The sequence below is a fragment of the Kogia breviceps genome, chromosome 15, assembly GCF_026419965.1.
Source record: "Kogia breviceps isolate mKogBre1 chromosome 15, mKogBre1 haplotype 1, whole genome shotgun sequence".
NCBI classification, from domain to species: domain Eukaryota; kingdom Metazoa; phylum Chordata; class Mammalia; order Artiodactyla; family Physeteridae; genus Kogia; species Kogia breviceps.
The window spans coordinates 67,261,760-67,274,692 of NC_081324.1; the positions used below are offsets into that span (position 1 = coordinate 67,261,760).

The 12,933-nt window shown below is 41.3% G+C and overlaps 1 protein-coding gene across 1 annotated transcript in view; it reads right to left on the reverse strand.

The window, feature by feature from the left end:
- Nucleotides 1-9,569: 9,569 nt before the first annotated feature.
- Nucleotides 9,570-12,933, reverse strand: part of HORMAD2 (HORMA domain containing 2) — a 70,225-nt gene continuing 66,861 nt past the window's right edge. Inside the window, exon 12 of the mRNA XM_059040908.2 lies at nucleotides 9,570-9,674. Within this exon, the coding sequence (XP_058896891.1) occupies nucleotides 9,570-9,674 (105 nt within the window). The remainder of the gene's footprint in view (nucleotides 9,675-12,933) is intronic.

Here is a 12,933-nt window from a genome sequence, read left to right on the forward strand (position 1 = left end):
TTCACTTCCTCACGTAGGCCTGGGAGGAGAAGAGGAAAATGAGAGCCAGCTTTGTGGTAGATAGTCAAATAATTGTGAAATTGTTAATGAGTGATAGAAGGTGAAGGATCTAATGATGAGGCAGGATGAGCTCAGAAGGATCTTTTCCCAGCACTGTGAGGGTATCTACACAAAAGCAGGTCTGTGAACATATACTTGATGTTGTCTTGGAGACCAAGGTACTGAGTGGTGGAGCTCGTTTTTCATTCCATAATTTTTTTAAAAAATGTGTTTGCGAGGTGTAGCCCAATAACTGACAGAAAGAAAGAAATGGGAAAAAAATGCATAAAAGAGGGGATGCCTCCTGCTCGAGGGAGGGAGGATAGGATGGCACTGAAAACCATATAAAACCACACTGATGCTGTTTCCTTTCAGCCAAGGGAAAAATATTCTAGAAAAAGGAAACTCCAAATCTCTTGTTTACCCAGCTGTCTGTACAAAGTGAATTATTCATGATTAAATGTGAATAATAAACCTATGCAAATATTTGTTGTATTCTCAATTTTGAGGAGGTTGGGGGAGCAGCAGGAAATAAAATCACTTTAAAGAGATTTAGTTAACTTTTCTTTAGAAATATATCAAGAATATAGAGTTTGATTGTTATTTATATACAGCCTTCTCCAAAAAAAAAAAAATGTTTTTTTCTTTAGGAGGTCATGTCCTATTGGAAATGACAGTCTAAAACTTTTAGTTATTATGTTTTTTATATAAGTTCCTTAGAAACTAATTGTGAGAGTTCTTTTTTCTGACTTTAGAGGGTTAAAAAGCTTACAGCAGAAGTTCTCTAATGGGAACCCTTAACTGACAAGTTTCCAAGTACCTGCTGCTTACTGTAAATTCTTACCTGTAAATTTCAGTTATAAGTTTTTGTTAAAGGGAATATTACAATAATACTGATACCTGGCAGTTTTAAGCCGTTTGTCTTTTGGTTGCAGAATTGGTTAACAGTTTCCATCAGAACTGTTAGACTTTTAGCTAGAAGTAGGTTAGATTTTATGTCACTTGCCCATTCTAAGAAACACTTAAAATCCAAACAATAGCAAGAGAGTGAAAGGTGTTTAATCATCTTGCAACCTCTGTAACTTTTCAAAGTCAGTTTACATAATGTGTCACCACCATAATCTCCTAAAGAGTTTACAGCATGTAAATGACTGTTCTATGTATACCGTAATTGTAAATGAGTTTCGTTAATAATAATAATTTTAAAAAACCTTTCCCCTGGGCCCCAACCTTAAGGCTGAGTTCATTCCAAGTGAAGCCCACGTTATAGTTGACTGTAGACTAGGTTCAGATAAGTCTCACTTTTGCTCAACAGTAACCTTAATGTCTGGAGGAGGGGCCAGAGGACTGGTATGGTCTCCCCTGGCTCCTGGGGATCAGGCTTTCTCTAGAACCAGTGGTGAATGGGCTGGGCCCCCAAGGGAGTTCTCCTTTCCTCCTCCAAACTACCCCAGAGCCCAGGCAGATGGATTCCAGGCACAAGGCCAGATTTAGCGTGGGCTGTCACCACCCCTTGCTTCTACCTCCTGGCTGTTAAAAACCCTAGGTGGATCACCATCTGCATATTGCAGCTAATGAAACAGAAGAAGAGAGGAGATAAATGACTTGTCCAGAAATAAAGGGAGAACCAAGATTAAGATTAAAACCCAGATTTTGCCAAATTGCTAGCCAGTTCTCCACATTACGCTACCCTCCTCAGTCTACCTAGAAACCAACAAATTGGTGGTTTATCAGTAACTAGCACAATCCCTAGCACTACAGTTAATCTTCTGCCATTATCTTTTTCTTCTGCTATTGTCATTTCTGGAGATTTGGACAGTGTAAAAACAGGCCATACAGAGGAATAAGAGACCAGAAAGTCATCTAATCTACTCCCCAGGCTTTAGACAGCACTGCATTGAAACCAATCTAGACTTCCAGAAAGGATAATTCTACCACCTTCCCTTGAATTTGAGTGCCACATAATGCATCCTAAATCCATTATCTTTTATTCTATGTTGACTGGAGAGAACTATTTTCTTATTTAAAAAAAACATTAAAATTGCATTTTAAGGTTAATTGGTAGTATTAATAAGTGGCAAACATAGGTCTCATATAAGAGGCAGTAATAAAGAAATTGAAAGTTTTGGAAAAATATGATCTGTATTTAATAAAACCCCATCAGTGAGTGAAAATTGGTTTCATTGTTAACACTTTCACTATCCTGTTTCTCCTAGGGTCTGTAGTTACCTGAGCAAACTTGCCTCTAGCTTTATAGGAACTTGTCTCAGGATTTAGATTGGTGGTTTCTTTCTCAGGCTATTACAGCTGGGGAGCCATTTCATTATGCTGGGAAGTTTTCTGAACCTTCAATGTAATTAATTCCTTTAATAGGCTCCTCTTTGGGGAAGGCCCATTAGTAGACATCACCGTGAATTAACATCTTAGTTCAGGAGGAAAGCTCTTTGGAGGCAACAGCGAAACAGATAAATCTTTGTTGAGAGATGTGACCAGGGGACTTAACCACGTTCCTTGTGGTTTCAGAATGACATGCATATTCTGGGACCCATAGATAGGCAGAGATAATTGTCTTCTCAGTAATACCCTGACCACACCAGTTCTTTACCATAAAGAGATAGTTCTGAATGTTGTAATTTCTTAGGAGAATGCGGTGTGGCGGGTGTGCACATTGAAGGCCAGGGAATAAAACTCTACCCGCTGACTGACTAATGCCCATGAAGAAAGGCTACCAGCCATTTAAAGCACACTTGAAGACTGCTGGACAAATCCATTCTATATTAACCTGTGAAGGATTCTTACCCCCCTCCCTTGCTCTGGTTAAATAGTAATGAAGTCTTTCTGTTGGAGTTTGAGTATTTTCTTGATTAGTTTCACATTGCTTTGGTTCAAAATTTTGGCTCTACTAGCTGTGTGACCTTGGGCAAGTGATTTCACTTCTCTGTATCTTAGATGTCTCATCAGAAATCGAGATAACAGCAGGACCTGCCTCCTTTGGTGTGGAAGGGATTAAATGGATGAGCAGGAGTGGGTGCTTAGAATGCCCAGCCCAGAGGAAGTGCCACTGATGTTGACTAATACTATGATTAGCTCTGCTGAGTCCCACCAGACCACGTAGGCCTGAAACACAGAAGCTGAAAAACTCTGACAAAGCAGAGGAGTGGGTATGTGGGCCCAGGGAGGGGCACAGCTACAAAGGAACATGAAGGAACTTCTGGGGGTGACAGAAACACTCTATATCTTGATTGTGGTGGCAGTTACCCTGGTGTAAAGCTTCAAAAAAACCCCACTCAAACAATTCTTTCCCTGATTACCCCCTTTAATATACGAGCCCAGGCTCTGATCACTTTACATCTGGGTTGATGCAAGAGTTGCCTGGTTGATTTTCTGTCTCTGAGCTTTTTCTTCTCTAATTCCTCCTTAGTGCACCCATGCTCACCCCCACTTCTGTGACCACATCAGTAAACGTACCTGGAACAGTGTATGTTTGTGTTTGTTTAAAAAGGAGGGAAAGAGGGCTTCCCTAGTGGTGCAGTGGTTGAGAGTCCGCCTGCTGATGCAGGGGACACGGGGTCGTGCCCCGGTCCGGTAAGATCCCACATGCCGCGGAGCGGCTGGGCCCGTGAGCCATGGCCACTAAGCCTGCGCGTCCGGAGCCTGTGCTCCGCAACGGGAGAGGCCACAACAACGGTGAGAGGCCTGTGTACCGCCAAAAAAAAAAAAAAAAAAAAAAGGAGGGAAAGAAACCAACGTGCGTATGCTAGTATGTTTACTTATTTATGCCTAAAATAGCTCTAGAAAGACATATGAGAAAGTGGTTACCTTAGTCACCTATGGGGAGGAAAACTGGGGACAGGGCGGGAGGGATGTGTTTCACTCTATAGCCTTTAGTTCCTTTTGAATTTTAAGTCATGTGAATGAAATTACCGAATCAAAAATAAATAAATAAAATGTAGGAAATAATAAGAACCCTGCCAAGTTCATCTATTCATTCAACAAGTATTTACTGGGCATCCACCACTTGTCAGGCATGTATCAGGGTTAAGGTGTCCACGACCGTGATTGAGTTTCATCAGCAGGATCCTTCATAAACTGTGCGTCACAGGCTCTGCCTGCTTGTTTAGCTTTAAAGCTTGCTTACAGGAGATAGACAATGCACTGGTTAATTACAGTGGCCATGGCTGGCATATGGTTTAGGAAAAAACAAGGTCAGGGTCAATTATGGTAGAAGGGACTTCCTTCCACATAATGAAAAGAGTAAAAAGCTGCAGAGTAGCAAGGGTATCAGATGATACCTTGTAACTAACGTGTATTGAACATTAACTCTCTTTGTGCCAGGCATTCTTCAAAGTGCTTTACCTAGATTAACTCATTTAGTTCTCACAATAACTCTGGATAGAGACACTATTATGGAACGCATTTTGCAGATGGGGAAACTGAAGTACAGAAAGCAAAAAACTTGCCCAGAGTCACACAGCTAGTAAGTAGGAAGACCAGGGTTTGAACCCAGGCAATGTCTAAATCCAGAACCCTCAGCTTTAACAACTTTACTCTATTGCCTTTTGGGAAAAGGATTTATAAAATGTTCCTTTGCTCCCAAAATCTCTCTGTTGAAATTCTACCTTTAATAACAGTGTCATAGAATTTTACACCTAGAAGAGACCTCAATATTCATTTGATTCAATTCTTATCCATAGAGCAACATCCTGGACAACTCGGCTTAAACACCTCTAGTGATGGGGAACTCATTACAGTCAGAAGCAGTCACAGATAAAAAAAAGTCAAAGAATAGTGGTTACTTTTATGGGGAAGAGAGGAGTAGCCCTTTGCTAGATGTACAAAGGCAATTTCTGGAATGCTGGCAATGATCTTTTTTTTTGGTCGTGCCGTGTGGCTTGTGGGATCTTAGTTCCCCGACCAGGGATTGAACCTGAGCCACAGCTGAAAGCGCCAAGTCCTAACCACTGGACCTCCAGGGAATTCAATGATATATTTCTTGAATGAGTGGTAGATACTTAGGTGTTTGATCTGTGATAAATCATCAAACTGTAAAAATAAGAACAGATTTAAAAGAATTTTTAAAATTTTCCAAAAAAATCAAAATTCCATATAAAACTCATTCAAAAAAAAAAAAAAAAAAAGAAGCAGTCATGGGCAGCTCTAATTGCTAACGAAAACATTAAAATCCATGTGCCAGGCACCTTGCATGGGGGAGAAAGGCTTCAATATGTTGAGCTTAAACCTTCCTCCCTGCCACTTCTTCCTCCTGGGTCTGTATGTTCTGTCTTTGGAACAACACAGATTGTGTCTGTGGTTCCTGCATTTCCAGACAGCCTCACATATATTTGAAGACAGCTATGAAGTTCTCCTTAGACTTTCTTCTTCCCTGTTTATTCAATCTCTTCTCATATCTCATTCCCTATGTGAGATTCAGTTTTCTGATAAACAAGCTTTTGTTTTAAAGTGCAAATGTGGGAGGGCAGCGCATTGAGTTTAATTTGATGCTTCCCTTCCATCAAACTGCCTTGAGGGAAAGGAGTGGGGAGGGTGCTGAGAACAGAAGCAGTGGGAGCATGGTTCAGGTGCCAGCCCAGGCTTGGAGAGGGTGTCCATGCGGGATCTCGGGGTAGGTAGAAAGCAGCACAGGAACCCTGAGCTCCTGAGACTAAGGAAGGGAACGTGCCAAGAGCTAAAAAAATAGCAAAAGTGATGAACACCTGTTGAGTACCGACTATATGCACGCTGGGCACTTAGCTTGAATTGCCTGGCTTAATCCTCACAACTGTGTCACTAGGTAGGTACCGCTATTATCCACATGTTATAGATTGAATAATCCGAGGGCTAGAGCAGGGAAATAACCTGTCTAGAAAACGGCAACCAGGTTCTGCAGCCAGCACCCTAGCCTTTTCCTTAACTACCTTGCTCACAGAAAGAAGAAAACCTAAATTTGCTTCCTTACCCTAGAGCCGATTAGTAATTATCCAGATGGAATCCAGATGCCCCAGACTCCTCCAGCCTTCAGGAGTCCTGCGGTGCATAAGTAATGAACCCCACTCATACCAGGTCCCTAAGTATTTGAATCCCCAAGGAATGGTCTGTGCCCCACCAGTCTGTCTTAGATGTTTTTTGGCTCTCTGAATCTGCCTGCCTCACCACTCCTGCCACGGGGAAACCCTTGTACTGCTGAACCTCATGGCACAGTTGAGATCAGACTAGACTGTTTAGTGAGACTTGTTCCCAGGGTCCCCTACTGAGCAAATCTCATGGCAACTTCCAGCCAGGTTGCAGTGATCAGTTTACCCTCCACCTTCCCCACTGTGAGCCCACCACACCTCCAGAGTCAGTCTCAACAACGTTGACACTCCCAGAAGGTAGACCCTATTTGCAGAGATGTAGTCACCCAAGGGGAAGTGATGTGAGCTGATTAGCACCTCATGCCTCTCCATTTCTGGATAGGATCTTGGCTTTACCATTGCAAAACCAAAGAGCCCATTAATTAAGGCCCTCCTCCTCTACAGAAACTTGCAAACTGCATAGCAAGTCTCAGCCAGGGCCTCATTACACAAACACACAATCACATTGAAACTATTACCTTTTTAAAAATATATATATAAACTAATAATTTCTAAAGAGGATACATTTGGGACAAAGGCATTTCCTCACTTGTTCGGAATCTAGACTCATACCGTGGGAGGACCTTGCTTTAACTCTTAAAAGAACAGTGTGTTAACTCTCATTTTATCACCTGGGTCTTCCTTCTGACCGATGATGATTACAACTGAGAATTATTTTTACTATAAGAATCTGTGGAAATCTCTCAGGATCCAGTACTGTTGTGTTTGAAACCATGAATTGACGATTTTAAGACACACTGAAAACTGGCTGTAATGGTTAGTGTTATTTTAAAAAACATATACACAACTTTGAACTTGTGTGAATGTAACTGACACTGATGAACATGTCCAGTCTCTTCCTGGTAGAGGTGAGCTGGAGAATGAAAGAACCCAGATACCGTAGGGACCTACAAAAAGGGAAATGAAGGTGTGGTTTTGGTGCCTGGCTTCAAAGGCTAGTGGCAATCACGAACCTAACCTTTCTCTTTCCAGCTAGACCAATTTTCTGTGAAGACAGAAAAACCCCAGACAGCCAAACTTCCCCTGCAAAAATGTTAATTTAACAATGTCCCAGTTTCCAAGCTATCTGCAGCTGATTTTTATAAGCACACTGATAACCCAGGCACCAGCAGGGTGAGGGAATGGCTCGTGTGCCAAAGCTCAGGCTCCCCAGCTCGGGGTCTAAGTCTTCCTTCTTTTCCCTGAAGTTCCAGCTTCTTGATGAACTTGTGTTTACTCATTCCATTATTATTAAGGACAGAAATGAATAGACTAGAAAAGAGGTTCTTTCCCCCCCCCCATCCCAATAAATCATCCAGTAAATAGTACTGAACAGCCTCCAGTCTTGATAGCTGGTTGCACATATGAACTCTGCTGTGTAAAATCAGCTACTTCACGTTTTCTTGGTTCTCAGATCCTCTTGATAGTAGATCTCTTTCTTTGTGTGCCCAGCCCAGGGCACAGGCCCAGCAACTTCTTTCTCTCTGCTGCCTCACACACACTGCATCAGACATACACATTCCACCTATTAGCATCCATTGTGGGAGGGGGGGTGTTAATAGAGATGGTAAAGTCACTAAAAAAGTAACAGATTCAGATTCTAGACTTTGACTTAAAGGACCTGCCACCTTAGGCTAAGTTTATGAAAATTATAAATATCAATTAAGAGCTAAATTCCTCTTTTAAACAAAATGGTTCTTTTTGAGATCCAGATTGACTAATTACTCCCCACAACTAATTTGCTCTGAGAGTCAAAGCCTTCTAGAGTATTTATGAAGCTTCTTTGTGTTCAAACGCTTGGGGGGTGGGTAGGATCACTGCCTCACAAGGCAGGCTGTTTCAAATTTTTGACAACCTGTGGAGTTACAAAGTTCCTTCTTATACTGAGTCCAAATGACCTCCTATAGCTTTCGCCAGTTTGGTCTTGGATCTATGCTCTGGAGAGACACAAAATAAACCTAATCCTTCTACTAGACAGCTAATCTCTTTATATGATTCTCTTAAAAGAAATTGTGGTGACTCAGGCTACAATTCTATCAAGGGTATAATAAACCCAATACCTTCCCCCTCCTCCTCCTTTTAGTGGCAGAGTGAATTTATGTGAGTATACTTAACATGGTGGGAGAAGGGAAAATGCTCCTCTCTGGCAGGCCCCAGTATTACAGGCCAGTTCAAGACCCCAGTTTTGAGGCTGCCTATGGGCAATCAGAAATGGATGAGAGTCTCACAAAAGGTAGTGCTGGACAGGCAGGATCCCTCAGATTTTTCTCTGTTACAACCCACAGCCTTCTGCTGGCTAAAATGCATGTCTAGCCCCAGAGATTCTCCTTTTAGCCTGGATCAGGGGTCCTGGGTTCTCAACCTTTTGTGTGCATTAGAACCTAGGGAGTTTTCCGTAGGGCCCACCCCTTGAGATTTTGATTAGTGGAAATGAGGCAGGCCTAGTAATCTGTATTTTAACAAGCACTCCAGGTACTGATGTCCTTTCTACACTGATCTGAATGAAGAAAAAAAAGATGAGCCAAAAAATACCTCGTATTTTGGCTTTATTTAACCAGAAAGCACACACACTTATAACATTTAACTTATTGGTCCTATCCATTTAAACAAAATTATTAAATTTCATGTTATATAAATAATAAAAATAACACTTTGCCATTTATTATTCATCTGATACTAATCATTAAGTCTATCAAAATTCTTCCAGAATAAGGAGAGGCCTAGTAGCATCATCTGCAGGTTACAGACTGATAAACTGAAGTTTTGGGGGAAGCATTTAACGAGGGCCGTCAGAAGGGAGCCAGGCTCCTGCACTGCAGCCTAGTCCAGTCTTGGGCTGGCCAACAGAACAGGGTGGAGGACCAGCTTTGAGGAACTCTACAGGGAGAGTACGTTTTGGTCCAACACTTAGCTGATCAACCTCGTGACTGAAGTTAACACAAAAATCACACGTGGATAAGCACCACCACACACATACTATGCAATTTTGTGGGAATTTTAATAAAGCTAAAGAGGGATTCTAGCACACAGGTTACAACAAGTTAAAATGTTTCACAGTAGTCTAAGTACCTGGGAAGTTTAATTATGCAAAGAAAACCCTCTTTCCTTTGAGAACAACAGCTTATTTCTTTTTAAAATAGCTGCTGTGGTTCTTTTACAAATATAAAGGGTGTCTCATCTCTAACTCAGCCTTGAAGTAATGCTGTCCCAAAGCAGCCCTGGTGACCTTGTTTCCTTGTGGCAAAGTGAATCCATGTCCTACCCAGTAATTTAGCACTTAGTAAACTGACTCAAAAAGTTGAGCAACAAATTTAGTAAAAGGTTTTGGTGATAGGAGCTTACTTTCCTACTAAGACATTCATGCATATTTGTTGCAAAATAAACTTATTTTAGCATAAAAGTAGCAAAGGCATCTAACTTTCATTTTCTGTCAGGGATGAAGACTTTCACTGGTTCGCTGACCTTCCTCTTCTTCCTGGAGCTCTCAGAACTTTGCTGACTGTACACAAAATTCTTTCTTTGAATCTGTGAGAATCACCAGAGAGAGGCACAATTCAGCAGAGATTTTGATGTCTGCACAAGGTATATACAAGACAGGTAGACCAAGCATTAATCCCTCTTGCTGCATAACCAATCTAAACCTGCTTTCCTGTGGGCTGGTTTAGCCCTGCACAGAGGCCCTGCTGCCAGTATCAGAGTTTGGAATTCAAAGTTTCAGGAGCTGAGGCCCCTGGAGGCAGCCAGTTTCAGGGACAGTTTCTTGGCTCTCTTTAGTGAATTCAGCACGTCCAGCTCTTGGGAGAATAATTGTCAAGGTGTGGGGCCAACAAGGGGCAATTAAGGGTCAGGAGAGATCTAGGGCACTGGCTGGTTTAGAGGCAAATAGAATTGAAGTCCCTTTTCAGTTAGCAGAAACATACAGCCTTATTATTTTTTAATCACAGGTTCAGATTAATGAATTAGGAAGGACCATGGCCCTTCTTTCTGCTTGATGAACCTTATATGTTATTGATGAAAGACAAGGTGATTAGTGAATCATCATAGACATATATTTCTCCATTGCGCTCAGCTTTGGTAAAGATTTTAGAATTTATATTTGCCTAAGTGAGTGAACAACCAGATGTCAGATGATCCCTAATGCCTGGAATTCCAAAAAACACATGGAGGGCATTTTTATATTTTCCAGCCACTAGATGGGAGGAAAGGTTTTTCCATGTTCTCTGTTCTTTCTTTGGAGGAAAATGGAATAAGATAAATATTTTTAAGCAAGACTTAGAATATCTAGTAGAGGTTCCAACATTATTCTTTTTTTCTTTTGTTATAGATACAGGTTATTATTATTGACATGTTTTTACTACAACATAGTGGAAATGTCATTAAAGCATTTAAGTACCATTTAGAACCAAAGATTGGGTCTACAAATGGCTAATTTAATCACTAACTTTTCATTTTAGAAAGTAGTTGAATTTCTGATCTCAGAAACCACAAATTCCCTTTGGCTTAAACCAAGACATTGACTATATAGAGCAGTAAAACTCTGAGAATATAAGTAGAGCTGCTCTTCAAGTAACTGGTTTGCTTAGATATGCAAAGTTTGAAATGGTCCGCTCTAAAGGAAGGGAAATAGCAACATAAAAACCCAAAGCACAAAAACCAACTTCTGCATCTAGGAGATGAATTTGTTACAGTGTAGCTGTAAGAAAAAGTACTTGGTAAAATTCAGCTTTTTAAAAAATGTTGCTTGGGCATGCTTTCTATTCAAATGAAATTATCCTCACTTCTATCAAGTCTGGATACACTGGGAAGAAAACAAGATGGGTGTACAAGTTGGTCTTATGGTTTAATAGTGTTTTTCTCTTTTGCTTCTTTGCTCAAAAGTAAATAAGAGTTTTATTAAAAGTTTCAGAGCTGTAATTTTATTACAGTGAGTTCTTCAGAACATCTTTAATAATGTATACAATCTCAAGGCAACCAGTGAGGTCTGGGAAGTCTCACTGGTTTATAGAAAACGAGTGGGTTCGAAAGCAAGTGTGTGATCAGTCAAGGGATACCTCCTAACATAGATCAGTAGTCCATATTCTGAACTATATAAACCAACAAATTTATCCATAGAAAGCAACATTTGAGAAACATTTTTCAGGTGTGTTCCAACTGGCTGAGTTTGCACCTTTGATGCCAAAGCCACCCAGGCAAGCATTCCCCTGGAGGTGTCCAAGTTAAAAACCTGGGAGTTGAGGGAGACCGTCAAGATGGCGGAGGAGTAAGATGTGGAGATCACCTTCCTCCCCACAAATACATCAGAAATACATCTACATGTGGAACAACTCCTACAGAATACCTACTGAATGCTGGCAGAAGACCTCAGACTTCCCAAAAGGCAAGAAACTCTCCATGTACCTGGCCATGTGGCTGACAGGGTCTTGGTACTCTGGCCGGATGTCAGGCCTGTGCCTCTGAGGTGGGAGAGCCGAGTTCAGGACATTGGTCCACCAGAGACCTCCCAGCTCCATGTAATATCAAACAGCGAAAGCTCTCCCAGAGATTTCCATCTCAACGCTAAGACCCAGCTCCACTCAACAACCAGCAAGCTCCAGTGCTGGACACCCTATGCCAAACAACTAGCAAGACAGGAACACAACCCCACCCATTAGCAGAGAGGCTGCCTAAAATCATAATAAGGTCACAGACACCCCAAAACACACCACCGGATGCAGTCCTGCCTAACAGAAAGACAAGATCCAGCCTTATCCACCAGAACACAGGCACTAGTCCCCTCCACCAGGAAGCCTACACAACCCACTGAGCCAACCTTAGCCACTGGGGGCAGACACCAAAAACAAAAGGAACTACAAACCTGCAGCCTGCGAAAAGGAGACCCCAAACACAGTAAGTTAAGAAAAATGAGAAGACAGAGAAACACACAGCAGATGAAGGAGCAAGGTAAAACTGCAGAAATACAAAGGATCATTGGACAAATTCTTAGAAAAGCACAACCTTCCAAGACTGAACCAGGAAGAAATAGAAAATATAAACAGACCAATCACAAGCACTGAAATTGAGACTGTGATTAAAAATCTTCCAACAAACGAAAGCCCAGGACTAGATGGCTTCACAGGCGAATTCTGTCAAACAGTTAGAGAAGAGCTAACACCTATTCTTCTTAAACTCTTCCAAAACATAGCAGAGGGAGTAACACTCCCAAACTCATTCTATGAGGCCACCATCACCCTGATACGAAAACCAGACAAAGATGTCACAAAGAAAGAAAACTACAGGCCAATATCACTGATGAGCATAGATGCAAAAATCCTCAACACTAGCAAACAGAATTAAAAGGATCATACACCATGATCAAGTGGGGTTTATCCCAGGAATGCAAGGATTCTTCAATATATGCAAATCAATCAATGTGATAAACCATATTAACAAATTGAAGGAGAAAAACCATATGATCATCTCAATAGATGCAGAAGAAACTGTTGACAAAATTCAACACCCATTTATGATAAAAACCCTCCAGAAAGTAGGCATAGAGGAAACTTACCTCAACATAATAAAGGGCATATATGACAAACCCACAGCCAACATCATTCTCAATGGGGAAAAACTGAAATCATTTCCTCTAAGATCAGGAACAAGACAAGGTTGTCCACTCTCACCACAGTTATTCAACATAGTTTTGGTAGTTTTAGCCACAGCAGTCAGAGAAGAAAAAGAAGTAAAAGGAATCCAAATCGGAAAAGAAGAAGTAAAACTGTCACTGTTTGCAGATGACATGATACTA